This window comes from Otolemur garnettii, unplaced genomic scaffold (genome assembly GCF_000181295.1).
Source record: "Otolemur garnettii isolate 467f Iridium unplaced genomic scaffold, OtoGar3 scaffold00001, whole genome shotgun sequence".
NCBI lineage: Eukaryota > Metazoa > Chordata > Mammalia > Primates > Galagidae > Otolemur > Otolemur garnettii.
The window spans coordinates 49,416,890-49,440,496 of NW_003852396.1; the positions used below are offsets into that span (position 1 = coordinate 49,416,890).

General features: G+C 38.8%; 1 protein-coding gene across 3 annotated transcripts in view; it reads left to right on the forward strand.

Moving 5' to 3' along the window:
- NELL1 (neural EGFL like 1) overlaps positions 1 to 23,607 on the forward strand; it is an 821,103-nt gene that overhangs the window by 159,852 nt on the left and 637,644 nt on the right. For all 3 annotated transcript variants that reach the window (XM_003781182.2, XM_003781183.2, XM_003781184.2), the window contains 2 exons: positions 16,204 to 16,276; positions 16,930 to 17,012. In XM_003781182.2, the coding sequence (XP_003781230.1) occupies positions 16,204 to 16,276; positions 16,930 to 17,012 (156 nt within the window). The remainder of the gene's footprint in view (positions 1 to 16,203; positions 16,277 to 16,929; positions 17,013 to 23,607) is intronic.

The window sequence follows — 23,607 nt, forward strand, 5'->3', positions numbered from 1 at the left end:
CAAAAGGAAAATGTTTAATATAAAATAGTTTACAATATTCCAGTTTACAATATTCATTATCAAATTATGTGATTTATACTTCGGATTAAAAGAATATTATATTAAATTCAGATATGCTTTGCTATGTATTGTTTACAACAAGGCAACAAAAAGATAAGAACTTATCAATGTTAGTGAAGTAGCAAATAAATAAAGAAAAATAGGCTGAACTAAATGTGAGAAGACTGGAGAAGCTCTGCTAATAGTGAAGTTATAGGCCACCCATAATGATAAACAACTTTAAACATGCACGAACCTAATAACATAACCTTAAATATACATTATAACATTGCAAATAGTGGGAAGGATGGTCTTCCCATTACAAGGAGCTGGGTCAACTGAATATCGCCATGGGAAAAGAAGTAATTTTGACCCCGTTTCCCCTAACATGCAGAATCAATTATAAGTGGATTGCAGATCGAAATCTAAAAACCAACAAAACTTACAAAAATAATATAGAAAATTATCTTTGTGACCTTGATATAGAAATAATATTTCTTAAATAAGACATAAGAAATAACTATAAGGAAAAAGACTGATATATCGGAATATATTAAAGTAATGCATTATGAAGAGAATGAAAGGCATTCCACGGAATAGGAGAAGCTGCTCAAAGTAGTTGTATTCTACAAAGGCCTTTTATCTGGACTGTATAAAGAACTTCTTCACATCAATAAGAAAAGTTGATCCAATAAAAAATAAACAGACAAAAATAATAACAGGACTTTACAAATGGGAATATCTAATAGGCCAGTAAACACAAGAAAATATCAATTTGACTAGTCATTAGGGAAAGCAAAACCCAACTGAAATTCTATGGATGTCCATCAGAAAGACGAAAATTAACAAGGCTGAAGATACCATGTATTTGCAAGGATTTGGAGCAACTGAGCCTTTCTTCACTGCTCATGGGAATGAAAATTGATTTAGAGCTACAGAAAGTTTTTTGGTATTATAGTTAATAAAAATGGACATATATGTGTTCAATGTTCAAGGAATAATACTTCTAGGTACACGCCTAATGGAGATATATGTTTGTATACACTAAAAGGCATGCACAGAATTTTTTTTAAATGTGCATAAATTTTGGGCATTCGTGTGAAGTTTTTATTATAATGCATTTTGGTCAAGTTTAGGTACTCAGGGTCCCAACACCCAAGTACAATACTTTTTTGTTAAGTGCAGTCACTGTGCTATCCAATGCTGAATTTATTCCTCATGTTGTACTGGATGTTTGTACTTCTCTTCACTCCACCCCTCTCCCCTCCTTCCCAGTCTCTGTTACCTATTTTTCCACTCTGTATTTCTTGCAATCAAATTTTTTAGCTCCCAATATAAGTGAGATCACGTGATATCTGTCTTTCTGAGCCTGGCTTATTTTACTTAAGATAATGACCCCAGTTCCATCTGTGTTGCTGGAAATGACATTGATTTTTTTTTTTTTTTTTTATGGCTGAATAGAATTCCATTGTATACATGTACCACATTTTCTGTACCGGTCATCTTTTTGGTAGACATCTAGGTTGATTCTTTATCTTTGCTTTTGTAAGTAGTGCTATAATAAACATGTAAGTGCAGGAATCCCTTTGATATATTGATTTCTTTTCCTTTGGGTAGATACCCAGTAATGGGATTGCTAGATTGAATAGTAATTTTATTTTTAGGGTAGCGATATTGTTTTGAGACAGGGATTAACTCTGTTGCTGGGCCAGAGTGCAGTAGTGTCATCATAGCTCACTGCAAACTTGAGTGCTGGCTCAAACATTCCTCTTGCCTCAGCCTCTGGTAGCTAGGACTACAGACATGGTTGGCTAATTTTTCTATTTTTGTAGAGATGGGGTCTTGCTGTATTGCTCAGGCTTGCCTTAAACTCTTGGGTTAAAGTGATTCTCCTGTCTCAACCTCCCAAAGTGCTAGGACTACAGCCCATGGGTAAGCCATAAGCCTGGCTGGATTTCGTGTTTTTTTTTTATGAGATCATACTGTTCTCCATGGTGGCTGTACTGGTTTACATCCCCACCAACAGTCTATAAGAGTTCCCTTTCGTCTGCATCCTCTCTAATATCTGTTATGTGTTGTCTTTTTAATAATAACCATTCTGTGTGGAATGAGATGATATCTCATTATTGTTCTCATCTGCATTTCTCTGATAATTAAGAGAAGTTCAGTATTTTTTCATATACCTTTTGGCCATTTAGATGTCTTCTTTTGAGAAATGTCTATTCATGTCCTTTTTAGTGGGATTATGTGATATTTTCCTGTTGAGTTGATTTTCTTGTCCATTCTGCGTATTAGTCTCTTGTCAGATGAATCGTTTGTAAATATTTTCTTCTATTCTGCAATTGTCTTTTCACTCTGTTGATTATTTCTTCTGCTGTGCAGAAGCTTTTTAGTTTAATTAAGTCTCATTTGTCTATTTCTGGTTTTGTTGCCTGTGCTTCTGAGGTCTTAGTCATAAATTCCTTGCCTAGACCAATATCCAGATGAGTTTTCTCTAGATTTTTTTCAATGATTTTTATAGTTCTGGGGCTTACATTTAAGTTTTTAATCCATTTTAAGTTGATTTTTATACATGGTGAGAGATGGGGTCCAGTTCCACTATTTTGCGTATGGCAATCCAATTTTCCCCTCATCATTTGTTAAGACGATGTTCTTTCCCAGTGTATGTTCTTGTCCCCTCTGTCAAGAACGAAATTGGTTGGCTGTAAGTATGTGGTTTTATTTCTGGATTCAGCATTCATTTCTTTTAGCATTCTTCTTTTAAAGCCAGATTTTTAGGGGATACACATATTTTATTTACATTTTTTTATACAGATTGAAAGCAGAAATATTTTTAGTACCATTATTCATAATAGAAAGCTAAGATCAATATACATATCCATCAGAAATAGAAGGAATATATAAATGGTGGTATCTTTTAATGGTAGGATACAACAGAGCAATTAAAATGAATAAATTGTGTTGCAGCAATACAGATGAAACTTATTAGCAATTGATTCAAGAAGCAGAGACAAAGAATATTTTTTCTTTTATAAAAATAGTTTGATAGCATTCTATATTATTTTACTAACCTGCCAGGTGGCTGTTTACTTTGCTGAGGAAAGAGGAGTAACAGGTGGAAGGGAACATGAGGATGGCTTCTAAAACACTGCCCCAGGTTTATTCATTGATCTAGGAAGCAATTCTGTAATGTATTCATTTTCAGTTAATTCATCAGTGTGCACTTTGATGATTTATGTAATTTCCTGCTTATATGTTATTCTTTTTTTTTTTTTTTTTTGAGACAGAGCCTCAAGCTGTCCCCCTGGGCAGAGTGCCGTGGCATTACAGCTCACAGCAACCTCCAACTCCTGGGCTCAAGCGAGTCTCCTGCCTCCGCCTCCCAAGTAGCTGGGACCACAGGCGCCCGCCACAACGCCCGGCCATTTTTTGGTTGCAGCCGTCATTGTTGTTTGGCGGGTCTGGGCTGGGGATTCGAACCCGCCACCTTAGGTGTACGTGGCTGGCGCCTTAGCCGGTTGAGCTATAGGCGCCGAGCCGATATGTTATTCTTTAACAAAAATATTTGTTAAACACAAACCCATATGTGCATAGTAGATAATTACAAGAAAAATGAATAAATTTACTATTATAGTAAGTGATTTTTAAATTTTTAAAATTTCTTATTTTTTTTTATTAAATCATAGCTGTGTACATTAATGCAGTCATGGGGTACAATGAGCTGGTTCCATATACAATATGAGATATTTTCATCAAACTAGTTAACATAGCCTTCATGTCATTTTCTTAGTTATAGTATTAAGACATTTATATTCGACATTTAGAAAGATTCACATGTACCCTTGTAAGATGAACCATAGGTGGGATCCCGCCAATCACCCTCCCTTCACTCATCCTCCTTTCTCTCCTCCTGAGATTTTTTAAATTTAACCTTTGCAATAACTTACAGATCAAACAGGCAAAAGATTAGTAAATATGTGGATTCAAACAACATCCTTAACAAATTTATCTATCTAACAAATTTATCTAACACACAATACTTTATAGCCAACAATTAACACATGTAGTACACGGGCTCTCCATGAAAATGGACTACATGAAAAGCCATAAAAAAGGATATCTTAACAAGTTTCAAACAAGGATACATCAACCGTATTCTCTGGTAACAAGGCAATTACATTAGAAATAAATAGTGAAAAGACAATTTCCTACCTTCATGTGTTTGGAAATATAAAAATATCATTTAATATACCTAATGGGTCTAAGGAAAAATAATTATTTATATAAATTAATAACTAAATGAGAAAGATAATAAATATCAAAGCTTGAGAGATTGAGCTAAAGCAATTCTGAGCAATATTTATCTTTAAATGCCCATATTAGGAAAGGTAGAAATTTCATGAGTTAAGAAAGTAACAAAAAGAACAAGTAGGACATAACGGGCAGGATCCAGAAAGCCAAAATTTGGTCATTGGAAAGGACGTCCCAAAGTTTGACCAAGAAAAAAAATGAGAGGAGTCATTAAAAACAGTAAAAGATTTTTTAAAAAGCACATAGTAAATACTTCAAAAATTAGTACATGAGTAATTAGTTATTAACAACTTTGTCCCAGTAATGTGGAAAATTACAGAAAAATGGACAAATTTCAAAAAAGACATGAATTACCAAAGTGGACTTATGAAATGAAAAACCACTATTAGAATTGTTAAAGTAATTTGTGATTCAAAATCTGTTGTATCACTTAGTTTTTGACGTGTAACAAATCAGAATAAAGCTTAATGGTTTTGTTGGCTCGAGATTTTGTGGGTCAGCATTTTGGCCTGGGCTTACTTAGCTGGAGGGTTCTTAGTTCTCAGGGCGTTCTTTCATCTTTGATCAGCTGCTGGGTTTTCTGGGGCCTTAGCTGGGATGCTTCCTATCTCAGTTTTGAATGGTTTCTTAATTTCCAACTAGTCCAAGCTAGTTTCCAGGATGGCTGAACAGTGTTTCAAGAGCCTGAGTAGAAATACGTATGGCCTTTTTGAAGCCCATACAGTTTGCATTGCAGTGGCCAAACCAAGTTACAAGGTCAACTTAGATTCAAGGGCATAGAAAATATATTCTAGCTTTTGATGGGATATACTACAAATTGACATTGCACGGGCCATAGACACATGAGGCACAAAGTGTTGTAACTGCTTTTGCAACCTACCATGTCTCAGTACCTAATAACCACTAGGTTCAGACAGTTTTGCAGGGAAGTTCTAGCACACGTCCAAGGAAATAAATAATGCTAGTCTTACATCAACTCTCCCAGAGGCGAGAATAAGTGTGAATGCTACTCATGAGGGTAGCGTCACCTTAATTTGCAGAGTAGGCAATGACTGTATAAGAAAGGAATTGTAAAAGCAGATTTACTTTTGAATAGACTAGATTATAAAATTGTAAACAAAATTATCAGCAAACTATTACCGATATGTGTATTTGAGGATATGAAAAGGGAAAAGTTGTTTTTTGGATGATAAAAACAAATGCAAAATTGTTTTTATCATCAAAAAATGTATTAATGTAATTCACTACATTAAACAGATAGGAAGAGAAAAAAATCCAATCTTCATCCCAAGAAACATAAGAGCACTAGATAAATTTCAATACTGACTTATTATAAAAAAATTATTTGCAAACTGAGGCCCTGTTTCTAAAGTTAGATGCACTAGGCCTGGAGTGGGAGTCAAATCTTTTCATTTCTAGTGAGTTACCAGGTGATGGTGAGCTGATGGTTCTGGGATGTCCCTTGAGAACCACTGCTTTAGACAGAAGAAACATAATAAGAACTCCAAGGCCAGGAGAAAGAGCTTTAGTTTCAGGTGATACAGATCTGAGTTTGAATCTTAGACTTAACCTCTTTATAGTTGTTGAACTTATGCTAGTTTGCTTTTTGAAACCAGTAAAGTTACTCTCTTGCTTAAATTTTTTTTTTTTTTTTTGAGACAAAGTCTCATTATGTCGCCCCTGGTAGAGTGCTGTGGTGTCACAGCTCACAGCAACCTCAAACTCTTGGGCTCGAGTGATTCTCTTGCCTCAGCCTTCAAAGTAGCTGGGACTACAGGCACCCACCACAATGCCGGGCTATTTTTGTTGTTTTTGTTGTTGTCATTGTTGTTTAGCAGTCCAGGGCTGGGTTTGAACCCACCAGCCTGGGTGTATGTGGCTGGCGCCCTAACCACTGAGCTATGGGTGCCAAGCCCTCTTGCTTAAAATCTTTCAATGACTCTGCATTGCTCATCAGTTTGGTGTAATCTGGATCCTGCTCTCTTATTTTACTCTGTTTTCCCTTTCTGCTCACTATGGCTTAGCCACACAATTCTTTTCTTAGTTCCTTGAACATACCAGGGCCTGTTCACATGCTTCTGCCCAGAATAGTTTTCATTCAGTTGTTTGCAATGTTTTCTCTTCCTAATCGTTCAGATCTTGGTTTAAACCATGTCTTCCTGGACCACTGTATCTTTGTAAGTCTTTCCCTGTTACTATATGATTCCAGCTACTGCTGTTTAACGAACCACCAAAACTCGGGGGGGTTGAGTCAGTAAGCTCCCAGGGCTGCTGAAAGATGGTGTTGAGGAGCAGGCTTAGCTGATCCCCTTTAGATTTGCTCATACCTGCACGTGGCTGGTAAAGTTGGCTGAAGGCTAAATTATCTGGGATGTTCTCTGTTACGCTGGGGTTGACTCCTGGTTGGAGTGATGGTGGAGACTGAACCACATCCCTCTGTTTATCCCCTGGCACTTGGCAATGTTTCAAGGGAGAATAGATTCCCACAAGGCTCTTGAGGCCCAGGGTGGCCTGGCAACTGGCAGGCCCTCACTTATTCCAAGTTTTACTGGTCAAGTCAGTCAGATGATCAGTGCCAGATTTAAGGGATGGGGAAACAGACTTTTTCTCTTGATCTGAGGGTCTATAAAGTCCTAGCTCAAGGTGTGGGGATACAGGTCCGGGAATCAGTTTGCAATCATTGTGCCACATACTTTCTCCTGAAACATCTCCATTTCCTTCATCACACCCACTAGAGTTGGAAGGGACAGGCAGGCCTGATTTTGTGGTAGTCCACACAGTGCCATGCTTAGAAGGACCCTATGATTAGTGTAATGCCCTGCTGTTGCTGATGTCAGTCAGGTGTGGGGACTGATGTCAGGTTCCTGTTACTGGGTTCTTGGTTCCCAGTGCTGAAGAGTAGTTATCGGTACCACGTTGACAGATTAAATGAGCAAAGAAAACTGATGTGAGCAAGACAGATAGCAAGAGTTATTAAAGCCCAGAGCATAGTAAGGATGGAGTACTCTCCAAGTTGCTGGAAAGCAGACTGCTCTGGTAAGGAATAGCAGCCCCCAGGGTTAAGTTCTGCTGTATTATACTAATCTCCAATCATATGCCAAGCAGGGTGGAATATTCATAATTTTTCTGGAAAGGGGTAGAAAATTCTTAGGATGGTGAGTCCAGTCCTCCCCTTTCCCATCTTGTAAGGCAATTTCTGGGGGTTGCATTGGTATTTATCAACTGTCATAATGTCGGTGGGTGTGATTTTTATTATGTTCCTGAGGGTAAGTCACTTGAGGATATTGTCACCTGATTTGTATGCATGCTCCAACGGCCCTTTTTTGTGGGCTTGATTATACATATCTCTATTTTGTGGTTTCTCTTCCTCGTTCTGGTTGTTCAGCCCTTGAAGTCCCTCTGTTGTAGACCAAACGTGTGTTCAGTCCTTAGAAGCCCCTGTTCAAGTCATCTGTCATCAAGTCATCTGGAAGCCTCCTCTGGTCAATTTATTCCTCCCATTGTACGCAAGGCATCTCTTAATGCTGTCTGCTCCTCTTCCTCCGTATTACTACCTAACATTGTCTTTAAAGTTTGGGTAATTTTTGATCAAAGGACCCTGCAAATTATGTTGCTGATCCTGAGTTTAGTTTATGTGCTTATTTATTATGTCTTTCTGTCCAGATTGTAAGTTTTACCAGGGTCAGATGATCTCTATTTTCTCCAGCAAGTTCTTAGAATGGTACCCAGTATATAACTGGCAGACAGTGTACTCTTAAAATGAATAAACGTGCAACCTTTGAATCTGTCTTTTTATTCTAAAGTGCTGAAGATGTCCTTCATGAAGGTAATGAAGATTGTATAAGAATACGTGTTAAAAGAACCTTGAACATGGGGGGTTTGCAACACATATCCCCGTGCCTTTTTTTTTTTTTTTTTTTTTTTGGTGTAGTTAATGCCCCCTCTATGCTTAACACCATGCTGTAGAAATAGTAGGCACTTTCCCTGCCTTTTAGGAACTTCTGTTTTAGTTGGCTGGATGTGATTAGGAGAGAACAGTTAGTCCTGTTACCTATTCCCACTCAATGAGCATATGATTCTCTGTAGATATAAAAAACCTTGTGCTTAAAAGCCTCCAAACTAACACAAAGAGTGTTCAGAGACTTGACAATCATTTTGCTGCAGAGGTGGGTTATAGGGATGTGTAAGAGGGAACCAGCAATTACTGAATGCTTCCTATGTTCCAGACCTTATCTGGCCTTATTTATATTCTCTCAGTTAATTAAATTTCACCTTCAGACAATCCTAATGAGATACCTATTATTATCTCCATTGTATAGATCAGGCAGTGGGACTCAAAGAGATTAAGGAACTTGCCAAACTCCCATAGTCCATAAGTGATGAAAATGGGATTCAAGCCTGGGCCTTTCTGATGTTTTTTCTTTCGTTGCTGGATTTCTTTCCTAATTTACTTGTTAATTTGGATTAATATGAGGGTACATACAGTTAGGCTATATGCCATTCATGTTTGTCAGGTAAAATCTGAGGTGTAGTTCTCTCCTTAACTCAGGAACTGTGCCACATACCCGTACCCTGTAGCCATTAGTGGGAGCTTACCAACCCCCCTTCCCCTTTTTCCCCTTCCTGCATTTAATTGAGTTTTTCTCCCATGTGGGCCTGTAGTTTTTAATCTACTCATTTCAATTTAATAGTGACTACCTGGGATGCTTGATTTTTTGTTCTTGTGACACTTTACTTAGGAGAATGTTCTCCAAATCCTTCCAGGTAAATACAAAAGATAAGGAGTCTTCATTTCTTTTATGTCTGAATAGTATTCCATGATATACACATGCCAAAGTTTATTGATCCATTCATGGGATGATGGGTACCGGGGCTGTTTCCTCATCCTTGAGATTGTGAATTGAGTGGCTATAAACATTCAAGTGTAGATGCCCTTATAGTAACATGACTTTTCTTTCTTTTGAGTAGGTATCTAGTAATGGGATTATAGGATCATATGGGATTTGAGGATTCTTTGAGGATTCTCCACACTTCTTTCCATAAAGGCTGTACTAGTTTGCAATCCCACCAATAGTATGTGGGTGTTCCCCTCTCTCCACACTAAGTTTCATATTCCATGGCAAAAACATTTTTTTGAGACACTATCTATTCTGTTGCCTATGCTAGAGTGCAGTGGCATCAGCTTAGCTCACAGCAACCTCTTACTCCTGGGTTCAATCAATCCTCTTGCCTCAGCCTCCCCAGTAGCTGGGAATATAGGTACCTGCCACAATGCCCAGCTACATTTTTCTGTTTTTGTTTATTTTATTTAATTAATAAATTTTTTTGAGACAGAGTCTCACTTTGTCACCCTTAGTAGAGTGCTGTGGCATCATAGTTCACAGCAGCCTCAAACTCTTGGGCTCAAGTGATTCTCTTGCCGCAGCCTCCCAAGTAGGTGGGATACAGGTGCCTGCCACAATGGCTGGCTATTTTTAGAGATGAGGTCTCACTCTTGCTCAGGCTGGTCTCTAAACTCCAGAGCTCAGGCAATCCACCTGCCTCAGCCTCCCAGAGTACTAGGATTCCAGGCATAGGGATGTGATCTCAGATTTGTTTAAACTCCTGAGTCTCAAACTCCTGAGCTCAAGGGATCCTCCTGCTTCGAGCCTCCCAGAATGCTAAGTTTACAGGAGTGAGCCACTGAGCCCAGTGGCCTTTCTGATTTTGTAGTCTTTGCTTATTCAGGCAACAAATATTTATTAATGGATTACCATGTGTTACCATAGTTATTGTTGTTAATGGGGAGACATTTCACTTAATCACACCAAGTCTCATGGAGGAGACAGGACTTGTCTTTTTCTGGGACTCCAGCCCAAAGGAATAGGTGGTACCAGTGGGAAGCGCAGAAGAGGATGGCTATCCTACACACCCCATCTCCCTAAGAGCAAGGCATTTCTTCTTGCTCCTCAGTAGGAGTGGTTTCATTGAATGGCTCTTTGGAAGGGTGCTTTTCCTGGGGAAGCTTTCAAAACTCATCTCCTCCTTAGAATCACTTATGGCAAATAGTACTTCTTGGCTATCCTTTTATGAGATGAGATGGCTGGGGTAGGGGAACTATTTTAGTGTTCATTGCCAAAATTATCTCTTGATCAATTCAACGCTGCAAATACCTCCCTGAAAATATCAGCCACTTCTCAGGTGAAAGTCAGAATATCTTCAGATTTTTAATATTTATCCTGTAGAAGCTGCCCCCTGGGTCCAAAAACCATATCTGCTTTATGGCTCCAGAACAAAAAATGCTTACGATGTGTTTTCAGGCTAAAATCGCATTATTCTCTACGTTAAATATTATTGCATTGCTTCCTAGGCAAAGTAAAAGCAAAGGTTCCTTACTTGTCCAAACTGATTTCTAGGCCCTCGTGGATCCTTATGGATAGTGCAAAGTGCTGCTGATTAAAACGCTAAGGATGGAATCACTTGCTTGGCGCTGAGTGCAGAAGCCTCTAGCATTAGGTAATTCCCATCTGAGACACAGAGTACTGGGGATTTCTTCACTTTAAGACGGCATCCATTTGAGAAAAGCTGGCCAATGGTGATAGACTTATCTGAGTCTTCTGATGTAGATTTTCATGACTGGGACGGTTGACTATCCACTCAGTTTCCCTTTGGTGCATTCTCAGCGGATATAAAACCACAATAAGTTGTAGGATGCTTCAGGGGTGAGTGTTCTGATAGTTTTAAAATAGTTTAGGTCTCAAAGAATTCTCGAAGCCTTTCTGCCCAGTTCGGGGCACATTCCCTCTCTCTCATTAACTTGGGTCTGAAACCTTTTCCTTACCTGGACATACCTCATTCCTCTGTCCCTGGGAAGCGAAATTGATTATAACTTTTTAAAAAAAATTCCACAGCTGTTGTTTTTACCTCAGCTGCTCCCCATAATTCCACAGATGGTAAACATATGTTTATAGGCCCACAGAAGAAGCAGCTATATTGGATTCCTCCCATCTTTAATTCTTATTTTTCCTTTCATGCGGAAAGTCAAATTCACAGAACCGGGGAGTCGTACACATTTGTAAATTAATATTTCTGTGCATTAAGACTTTGGAAACAGCAGGACGGCTAATGATATGCTAATGAGCTGACAGTTTTTATTGATCATAACGAAAGCCTACAAGTGTCTTTCTTGGCTTTTATGCAAGCCAGAATATGTTATTAACTATCTTCAGGCCAGAAATGCATGATTGCTTTTGCATTTTGAAAATTCTTCATGTGAGTTTCTCAAGTCTTACTTTTTTGTTCCCCTTTTTTTGCCCAAAGCTTGGGTCCCTGCCAGGTTACAAACTCAACACATCTTCATTCGTATATTTACATGCCTGGCAGGAAACTCTCCCACCCCTTTCTCTTTCCCTTTCAAAGCAATTTGTTTCAGTGTTTTAGCATACAAAAAAATAGAACCATTTTCTTCCATGTAAACAGAGATCTGCAGGGAAATAAGAGTGTTAAAAAAGAATTAGCATTTGTTTGGTGGTAAAACTGCTTTCTGCTTTCATTTATAATAAAAATGCTCAGAGAGTTTAGGAGGGCTTGCCGAATCTCAGTTATTCTATACAGAAGAGGGTCCTAATGGCCTAATTTTCTAATTTTTTAATTGCATCTTTCTATATTTCTTACTGCAAAGTGAGAAACGTTCTAGGAACAATGAAAATAATGAGCATGCGTTTCCCAAACATTAAAAACCCATAATGCACAATCTACTTGGTACAAATTTATTTTTCAGCGCATGGTGAGCTGACTCCAGGAGGCAGAGTGTGGCAACAGGTGGATTAAACAAAAAGAACAAAATATCTATTTATCTCCCTTTCATCAGTTCCATCCAATGGTAAAAGCTTATTAATGTGTGCTCTGTACTTGAGGGATTTATTTAGATCCTAGATCAGCTGAGGTTTCACATTAAACTAAGAATCAGAAAATGGATTGATTAGCAGTGTCAATAAGATGACAGGGAAAATATTAGGTTACCTAAAAAGACCTCTGTTTTCAAATTATTTGCATTACATGCTGATGGTCTGTCTTACATATTTGATTTGTACCTATCAAGACAATGAACATAAAACTTCATTTTGATAACAGTTCATCTCTGTAGTAACATCTTGGTTCATGGCAATAAGGGTATCCTTCAAATGATACATTTTCATCAGCATATTATGACCAGTGCTGATTCAGAAGTTAGTAGACCTCTACTATGTTGCCTAAGATTAAGGCATCTTTTAGGAAAGCTCCTTAAAGTATTAGAGCCTTAAGTTTCTCATAGGTTAAATGACCAGTTGATCTGGTCCTAGATCAATAGTTTGTATTGGAAGTATCAAAATCACCCCAGAATCTTTTAAAAAATATGCATAACTGTTGTTTTCCAACCTCTTCCATAATTATGATATGCCCCCTGGGCAAAATTATGTGGTTCAATATTGTCTAATATCCTATATGATCTTCACAAAATTTAACAGTGCTCAAAATTATGGAGTTCAATGTTGTCTAATACATGGTTCTCAGGAATTTGATGTTCTTACAATTTATTGTGAAATCTACAGGGGACACTAAGTTGAAAACATAATTTTTGCCTTTATAGCATTTATAGTCTAGTAATTCTGTTGGTTCCAATCAGCGAGATTTTGCTGTGTTTACATATAGGAGTTGGATGCTATTTTAACCACCATGAGCTTTTAATGAGTAAACCCTCTTGCTCTAAAGAAACACATGATTGACAACAGAGCAGGATTTTTTACAGCGAAGTTCTTCTTCTACCTTTGATCAAAATAATTTGGGGCAACTCTTAAAAAATGAAGATATTTTGAAGTCCTGTTGAAACAATCTTTTAGGGTCGACACAGGATTCTAAATGTTTGATACAGTGATTCATAAGAAACTCAGAATTTGAGAAACACTGCCAAGATGAATGTGAAATAAAGCCAGTCTGAGAAAATGAGATCAAACGAAGTCAGCTAATATAGGCCCAGCTATAGCTGCGTTTTTCAGTTATGTGTAGATACATTTAAAGCTAAGTGGAGAAAAGTAATAGAAATTCTATCTTTTTATGCCTTATCTCCTTTGGGAGAAGTTGCCATGCTTGGCGGCCCATTTTCATCTATGGAAATCTTCATCGATGATTTTTTTTTTTGTGGGAGAGGGGGAATAAGGCTAATGGAACTACTTTGTAGTTTCATATGTTCTAGAACTCCTTTTTGTAAAGTTTTGTAAAGAAATACATACTTAGCAAGTGCTTCTTGTATTTTTTTGAGACGGAGTCTTACTATGTCACCCTCGGTAGAGTGCTGTGGCATCACAGCTTACAGCAGCCTCAAACTCTTGGGCTTAAGTGATTGTCTTGTCTCAGCCTTCCAGATAGCTGGGACTATAGGCACCCAGCACAACGCCCGGCTAAAAGCCTTCTTTTATTGCAGATATCCAGTCACTGCATTGTCCATATGGCAATTTAATGCCAGTCCTTCTGGTTCTTGTTCTGGGGAAGATGCTGGGAAGTAGACTCGTGTCTGCAGTCACGTGTACACACACGCACATCCACGCACACTCAGACTTCTTTGGATTGTATTATTAGTTGGCATCTATAGTGTATCGCCACCCTTCTTTTAATCCAGCATTGAATTATATCCATTCAAATAAATTAACATTTCCATCTTGATTCAGAACAAATTTTTACGCCGGTATGTTTGCTGACCCCTATGACCTTTCCTCAGAAGAAATACCGAGTGCTTTGGGTTTTTGTGTTAATGAGCATCGGGAAGCTGTCAGCTTTTATTTCGGCTTTTGTTCACGTCAACCCTGTTGACCTTCACCTAATGAACTGTGTAACCCCCCGCAACACACACACACGCACACAACACGTGTGTATGTGTGCCAGAGATTAAAAGAGGGAAGACAGCGAAGTGAGGGGGATACAGATAGAGGGAAGGTGTATGAGGCAATTTGTAATGAAGCTGACATTAATGGAGTCGCTGCCAAAGGAAAGGAGCATGCTGAGTCCCACGTCACTTTGCTACAGGATTTAGTGGGATGGGGTTTCCCTCTTAAATGCATTTTCAATTTGTTTATCCCAAGGTATTTGCCACCATGACAAATGTACTCTAGGTTTCTGAGTGCCCTTTCCATGGGTGATAAAATACAAATAATTTAGGATTTTTTGACAAGTAGTTAAGAAATAGACCTGCCCCTTTCATGACACCCACATCACCCAGGGTGACCAGGAGTCCTGGTTTGCTTGGAAGTTCTTTTATTTTAGCACTGAAATTACCCAAGTCCTCGGAAATCCCTAGGATGGAACATTATAGTTTCACTGTCCAAATTTAATCTTTTTTTAAATCTGAAAGATAAGGAAAGCATGGAGAACTAAATATGACAATTTCAGTTTGGATGCCTGCTTAATTGACCTGGAATTTGAGTGCGGGGGGAGGATGGTTAGCTTTTCTATCCAGCCCTTGTTTTCCAGATGGAGCAACTGAGGTTCAGAGAAGGTGGTTGACTTATTGCCAAAGTTTAACAGAGTTAGCTTCAGATGGATCCAGAATTACTGACTTGTAATTCCATATTTTTTCAAATTGCCACGTGTGCTTGAAAGGTGTTCTTGTCTCTTGAAGGAGTTAATTTGCGTTGAAAAACTGAGCAGCTTCGTCCCAGAGAGCAGCTAATTCACTTAGCTCGTGCTCCATTAATTGCTCTCTTGGATCCTGCTGTAGGAGATTATGATTAATCTTGAGGATCAGTGGCAGGAACTTTCTTCCCCATGGTGAGGCTGTCTTCTCTTGTAATCACCAACGCTGTATCATCCTCAAAGAGGAAGAGGTTTAGAAACCTACCTAATCTGTGGAAGAGGTACCATGATCCTGTTATTTCTATTAACATCTCCAATTAATATTTCATCTTGAATTAATAAGCAGAGAACAGCATTTGCTGATTGCCTTCTGCTGTTTAGAAGACGAGCGCATAAATGTTAAATGTTACTCCTTCCGAAAGACTTGCAGCACTATCTTAAGCCTATGTTTTATTTATAGATGAAGCTCAGTATTCTGAACCAGCTTCCACATCTTCCATCTGTTCTGTAATATCTCTTCCATCAGATCAGGGGGAAAAATAACCACCAAACCTAAAAACAGAATCTTTAAATTCAACTTGCAAAATTCAAAGCCCAAGTCAATATTTTCATTGAGCAATGGCAGCCCTGATGACTTTCTTACATTTGAGCTATTCTTCCAGACTAAATTATAGACTTGAAAGACTACCTTTTACTCCCAGATGTTGAGCAAATCTTAAGCCTCACCAGCAAAAACTCTTATTACTCAATTAGTTGAGGAGCACAGATTGTTATGGAATTTTTCTGGTATTTAATTTTATTTCCTTGACTAAATGAATTGGTAGAAACATTGTTAGTCTAATATGTTTCTATTACCTCTTTCTTCTCACTTAAAAAAAATCTTGTAAATGTGAAATATTTAATGTTCTAGGCTGATTAGGGCACTGGAAAGAATTTTCAGTGAACCAATGGCTTTGTTATTTGATAGGTTAAGAGCATTTACTGATGGATCCTTGGGTTGTATCATTGGCATTATCCAATGGCAACTAGTTGTAGCTTTTTCAAGATGGATGTACATTTCAAGCTTTCTAAAAGAGTATGTTTTAGGCTAGGGGATGAATTTTCCCATTGGCCATTAAATCTGTTCAGTGTCTACTAAGGCCAACTCACCTTCGAATGAATCAGTCTTGTTAAAAAATAATCTGACCTGCAGAGACTTTGGGATTGCACAGGGACCATTTGACCTGGTGACAGTAATCTTGATTGCCACCTGTCTCTTCTGTTATCAAGGGGATCATCCAGGATGGGAAGATCATCTTTATGCCGAATGGATACATAACACAGTGTCCGAACTTAAATCGCAGTAAGTAGCAAGTTGGAACATTGCTGAATTTTAAATATTATCTGATGTGTTGATAAAATCATAGAAACGCATCTGGAATGATGCACACAATCTATTTACAGTATTGACATCTGAGATAGGTGAGTGAGAGAGAACTTATCTATATTACATAGATATATGTATAATTCTGTATCTGAATTTTTAAGAACACTGTGCATTATTGATAAAATTAAGATTTGAAGGGAAGAAAAGGGTTACTTTAGCAGGTTTTATCAATCAGTGCAGAAAGATATATTTAATATAATTATATATCTTCTAAAAAACTGGCTTTTAGACTTTCTGACCTGGATTTGAGTTTATATTTTCTTCCTCTGAGATACTTCATGTATTTTAAGTCACCTCTCAATAAAAAATGAGGCTTTTGTTTCAATTTTAAAGTGTCAAGTTGCCTTTATTTTCAGTTAACAACACTTTTTTCCCTGTTCCTTTCTTTGTGCTTATTAAAATCGGAAAAGATCCAGACCCGAAATCCTCAGTGATTTCACTCAAATTTGAAAGCAATACTTAATCACAAAAGCAGACACTCTCCTATGGAGTCAAACAACTGCTGTTTGAAACATCTCTTTCTTCTATTAGCATATTACCAATACGTATTTCATATTTTCTCTTTTGAGCTTGCCCAACCTGTAGTGATTTCTTAAGCCTGGTGCAAGGAATAATGGATTTGCAAGAGCTTTTGGCCAAGATGACTGCAAAAGTAGGTATCTAAATTTCCCTTGTGATGTTTCATTTCTTTCTCTGTCCTAGCTGGAATTTAGAGTGATATGCTGTAATGGAAACATTTTTAGCCTTGGCATCTGCTAGACGGTACAGCAAAAATAGTTTATTCTTACTGGAAATAGGACTACCTATAGTAAACATATCCATTCGTGTCTTTGATACTATTCAGCTGTATCAAAATGTTTCCTTGAAAAATGTTTGGAAGCAGGAGGCAATATGTCTCACCGTTGATTCCCTGGGAATGGAAAAGGAATTTGCCCATTGGCTATTAAACTAGTAACACAGTAAGGTGATATATGGTCAGAGCCACGGCTGCTTGTAAGCTAACGCATTTTGGATGTAAGAATAATCGCCAATAATCAGAAAGGGCGAAAACAGCTATTGTTAGGAACAGATTACTGTCGCAGGAAGGCGTTATATATATATCACATTTTTAATGTATGATTCATTTCAGAGCTAGTCCTAAATTAAATGGTGAAGGAGGCAAAGTTTGCCTTTCAACTCCTTCACTTTTATACGTCTGTATTTTTTCCCTCCTTTCCATCCATCACGTAACAAGCCCCTTCTGAGGACCTGCCTTTTGCTGGGCGCTATGCTAGGCACCAAGAGGCAGTGGTGAGCAAGACGTGATTTCTACCTAGAAGTGTTCATACCTCGTGGCAAAGCCAGAAATGTAAACAATTAGGGGCTTTAATATATATTCATGAAGTGTAGCTTCATAATGAAAAGCCCTGAGCCTCACGGAAAAAGACACGGAAAAAATTAAAAAATGTGGCTCATGCTGTTGTTATGATACCAGTTGTGGACCTGAGTTCCCGCCTAGGGCGAGGAAGGAATTAGGTTGGGCCTAAGAGACGTTATACTTTGTGAAAGGAAGAATTTTAATAACGGTGTGAAAATGACACATTAATCCTATTCCACCTGCGGTGAAGACTGCTCCCACCATGGTGGGCAAGAATGGGTGGGGGGGTCAGCGTTTGGGAGGTAAGGCTGTCTTTTGCACTCATCCATTGTTCTGTTGAAGGCAATGTTTCTTTGTCAAACTAGGTTTATGGCCAAGCCAAGTCCCCTTTTGTTTGGAAAGGAGAGATGGGACACTTTTGTAGGAGCCGGATGGAGACTGAAGTTTAGATATCTGAAAAACATTAGCTTTTCACGTCAGAGTAAAGTGGACGTGTAAAATCTAGGCAATGATTTGCCTTCCCCGCTTGGGGTATACAGGCCTTTCATTTCCAATTGTCTGGAGCAGCTTGACCTCGATACCGTTAATTACATTTTAGCTGGTACCCAATTTTTGGAACAAGAAACATGCCAGTCAGTCCCAGGCGATTGCGGTTCTCCATTCTCCGGCTTCGAGGATGCCCTTTTCTTTTTTCTTTCTTCCCCATTGTTGGGAATGTCATTTTCTCTTTTTAGTTATGTATTACCTGGGAGCCACAGTGAGCTCTGCCCTCAAAACATTATTATGTGAAAATGGGCATTTGTGAGGCAGGAGATATTTAATCACGGGCAGTTGCAAGCAGAAAATGGTTTAATCCACGTCTAAACCCCACCTCTGGCATTTTAGCAGATTTGTGAGTCTGTTCCTTCCAAACTGTATATATAATTATAATGTGAAAACCGACTTCTTTCATTATTGGCCAAATTGTGATGTAAAGGATCAGCAAGGAAATTTGGGGCTTGGCAGGTCAAGAGGCAAAATTGAGGATATCATGTATATGCTTCTTTCAGTTAATTGTAATCATTTATAACCATTTAAAATGTAACCATTGAAAACTATAAAAACAGTTCTTAGTTCACGGGCTTTACAAAAATAAGTGGTGGGCCAGATTTGGGCCACTGGTCTTAGTTTGCCAACCCTTGATCTAGATTCTAACTAACCAGGGTATCCACCCATATTTTTGGTTGTTTTAATGCCATGCATTGGAAAAAGAGTTGTCTTGGGCCACACATTAAATACACAAACACTAGGAAAAAGCAATGAGAAAAAAGGTCCATGTATACTTTTTCTAATATCCAACACCACAGGTAAGCAAAACAACCTTCAAGTGTAATCTACTTCTGGCCCATAGGCTGCAGGTTGGACACCCAAATTTATTCCAGAAAAAGCTGGAAATTCACTTGTAGTAGGCCATATTTGTTAAGTATCTTTAAACTGTTTATATTCACTGTCACTTAAATCCTTTACAGCAATCCTATGAGTTAGGTTTAATTTACTAGCCTGCTTTACAGATGGAAAGAGTGAAGTTCAGGAAAGTCGAATATGTTTTCCTAAGATAGTGGGTGGCAGAGCCAGAACTGAACTCAGGTGCTTAGATCTCGAAAGGAGAATCGTGTTTGAGAAAGTTTATAGTTTGATAAAAGAGGATTGGAAAGAGAGACAAAAGATAGAAAGAGGGAGTGACTGATGGAGAGAAGGAGGTAGATGTTACTGACAGCAGGATGGAGATTTCAGCAAGAAGAATGAGCAAATAAAAGGAGAGAAGAAGAGAAATGTGTTCGATCATTTCACTGAGACATGCAACAGATGACGTCTGTTCAGGGTGAAGTATGTGAACCAGAGCTTATAGCTACTTTTCTTTTTTTAAATTTTTATTAAATTGTAACTGTGTACATTAATGCATTTATGAGGTACGATGTGGTGATTCGATACACAAGGCGGAATGCTTACCTCTAACTGATTAACATAACCGTCTCCTCGCTTACTTATTTGTTGTGGTAAGACATTCATACTCTGTTCTTAATAGTTTAGAAATGGATCCCTGCGTTATGCACATTAGGTTAGGGAAGCGTAGGCCTCTTCCCACAACAGCTAGTGGTTGAAATAAATAAAACTAAAAACAAGGCCTTGTTAATGTACCTGAACTTCTTATTTTCCTTGGAGATAATGTGGGAATTATCTGAGTTCGGTTTTGAAATTCTATGTGCTTTTCTGTCGGGACCACTCTGGACCCCCATATCTTACGTTGTCCACTTAAAGATTTTCAGACCCCATGGACTGCTTCGAATCAAACTGATAAACCTAGGATGGGCCAGGTGAAGTCTCAGGAAAAGATTCTCTCTCTGCGTATTCTCCAGGAAGATTTATTTTCCCTTTGAGCTAGTGCCCAGGGCTGAACAGGAAGGTTTTCCTTCTGTGCCTTGTATGTGCCAGCCTCATGTCCTTTTTGTTCACCCTCAAACTGAAAATACAGCACAATAGGGCCCTCCCTGTCTTTATGTAGCAGTTTCCTTTCAGACAACCGTGGCAGGAAGACCCAGGTCCCTGACTCTGCCCCGCCCCCTTCTCTGTGTTGCAGTGTTGAACCTGCAGCTCAAGCCCTCCAGGTTCAGGACCAGGGAGCTTTGATGCTCACTTATTTCCTGAGAATCCCTGCTGACACTTTCTTTCTGCCTCTGTGGCTTTCTTCCTTTTGTATCAGCTATGTGACAATTTTCGAAAGTGTTTTGTTCTACGCTGAATGCAGTGTTTTAGCTGGCTCACACAGTGAAGGCCTTCAGGGTGAGCAGTCTGCCATCTTGGTAGAAGCAGACGTAGAACCCACCTTTTGGCAGATTGAAGGAGATAGAGTCCGAAAGTGAGAAGCAAGCTGGACGTTAAGTATGGTTCTCGGTGCAAAGAGAATTCTATGGTACCGGCGTCATCTGGTCTTTGCCTTTAGTTTAGTAAAGCTACTGTGGCAAGATTTAGTGCATGGGGTTGGATTAGCTTTGGAGTTTGATTTGGGTTGTCCAGCAGCTTTGGTGACAACTATGATCAGCTTCCAGTCACATGGATCATAGCAGAGATGGCGAATGAGCTTGGGAGTCAGCCTGATCAGCTTTTGAGTCTCTCTTATTTCACTTCCTTGGATGTTTATAGCCTTGAACAAGTCATGGACACTTGTTCCAGTTTGATGATAATTATTCCTGATTTTGTAAAGATTTCGTGAGACTGGGAAAGTGAGGTTTGCCGCATGGCACATATTCCTGGACATTCAATACATGGTAGCTATTATTTATATGTTAAATTTAGCAAAAGTAGGCAACCATGAAGGGAAGATGGTCTCTAAGAAAATGTACATCTTTCCCAGTGGCTGGGAATCACCCTCAGACAGAGGCTGTGAGGTGCTAAAGCTAGGCTCTATGGGGTCCTAGAAGGCAGCGGGGAATCGTTACACTTGGGTGAAAGTGGGCACCTCCTCTTTGAGGAAGAAATCCCAGTGTACAAGCTGGACAGCGTGTGATAGCCAAAGTCAGGTCAAACCAAACACATCCAGGATCCAGATCAGCCTAAGGTCTGTTTAGGAGGGTTCACTGCTTCTTTTCTCCTTTTAGGAATGGGGATGCTGGCCAATGACTATCCTGGCTTGATATAGGACAGATCAGGACAGCAGCTTGCACTCACATTCAGGTGACAGAGGTCAGGGTAGGTAAGAGCTCTCTTAAGGAATCCTGGCATTTTGGCAAAACCACACTTTGTTTAAGGCAGAGAAGATGTGGGGCCATTACCTAAAGTAATATCCCTTCTGTGGTCCCCCCAGGAACATTGGGATGGAGTCAGGCTCCCTCTTGCTCTTAATCCCACCTGTGCTGTACTTCCACTCTGCCTTCAAGCTCAGAAAGAAGGGACACTAGAAACCAGAAACATATTGATTACTTCTGTTTAAAATGCTGACAAATCTTTGTATACAAATCAAACAGCACTTGGAGTGGCATTTCAGCTTGTAACATATTTAATTTTGAGACTTTCATTGTTTCAAAGAGCTCAATAATGATTTTTCAAGTAAGTCTAAGAGGTTTAACAATAGAAAATTTCTTTTTTTCCCTTCTATATGGCAAATGCCAAATAAATAGTATTACAAAGGAAAAAACAACTCACAACATGACCGATGTATTTAGATCCATTCATTGACCTCCTGCTATGAAAACGGTCTTTGCTGTCTACCTGTGAAGGTGTAGAATGTGTAGAATTGAGAATCAGTGATTTGGTCCGTGGTTGCTTAAACAAATAGGTGCACCAAGGGAAGGCAGAATAGAGATGTAGATTTGATACCCTATCTATTTTGGATCTGCAGATATTCTTGGAGAAAATGGCAAGTAGCATAGAAATACCTTTTAAAAATGAATTTGTGTAAATTCAGCATGCTAATGCCAATGACAGAAAATGTAATCCTATTTTCTGATTCAGAGTTGTTTGTCTCTTTTATTGTTGTTACAGGATTTAGCAGGGGAAAAGGGAAGGCAAGACTACAGATTAAATGCCATAGAAAAATTAGCTTTTTACCTTTATATCCCTTTGCCTTTATATCCACCTGATGACCTCATTATTAGAGAGATTAGGGCTTTTCAGAGTTGTCAGAAAAGGCTAAGTAGGTTAAAAATAGAAACAAAATAAACCTTGAGAATACCTTTGATTATGTTAAAACTGACGTCTTCCTTGGAATTGAGTTTTGTAAGCATAGCTTACCTTGTGGGGCAGTACTAGAAACTGCCAATATTACCCTCAGTTAAGGTTGTAGATTTTTAGAAAACTTGGGTAGATAGAGAATTGCCTTTTCAATCATTTAGTCTTTAAGAACTTCTTTCTTGGAGTGATACAGACTGTCCGAGGAAGGCAGGCACTGTTCTCACAAGGACCCGCAATTCTGAGCCTTTTAAAGGAAAAATGGAGATTAGTTCAACTATTTGCTGTTGAATCCAAGGTCATACATACATCAGTCACTACCTTATGTAGGAATTATTGTGGCTATAGAAATGAAGTAAGGATATGAAGTGATAAACTATCACTTACTTTTCATTATCTCTGACCTACGCAGTCAGCTCTCTGTATCTGTGGGTCGCACATCTATGGATTCAAACAAGCTTGGATCAGAAATATTCAGAGAAATTCTGCAGAGTTACTGAAAGCAAATCTTGAATTTGCTGTGCACTGTGTACTACACTGAATCTGTACAAATGAAGTGATACGTAGGCGTTGTATTGGTTATTACAAGTAATCTAGAGATGATTTGGAATGTGGGAGAGTGTGTGTAGGTTACATGCAAATACCACACCATTTTATATAAGGGAATTGAGCATTAGTGGATTTTGGAAACTGTGGAGGGTTCTAGAAGCAATCTCCCATGGACACTGAGGGATGATTGTCTATGGTTTGGTCCTGTGACCTCATCAAACTCTTGGAAATGTATTTTATCTGCTTCCTAAAAAATTTCCAAAGACCTTAATCATTATAATTCTAGAAACTCTATGACAGGGCTGAGGTTTTAAATGAAATGAATTTTGGGGAGCTCTTGCATAGTGGGAGGAGTGATAGGACGCTACCATTTTGGGCAGAATCACCTAAATTCTTTGTGGGATGATCATAGAGCATGCATTTTGTTCAGGATCTTATTTGCTATTTTCTCTGTCTTTTGTCACCATCCACAAAAGACAGACAGGAGCATGTGTTTCTAAGAAATTCTAACATCTCGGCTCGGCGCCTGTGGCTCAAGCGGCTAAGGTGCCAGCCACATACACCTAAGGTGGCGGGTTCGAATCCCCAGCCCAGGCCCGCCAAACAACAGTGATGGCTGCAACCAAAAAATGGCCAG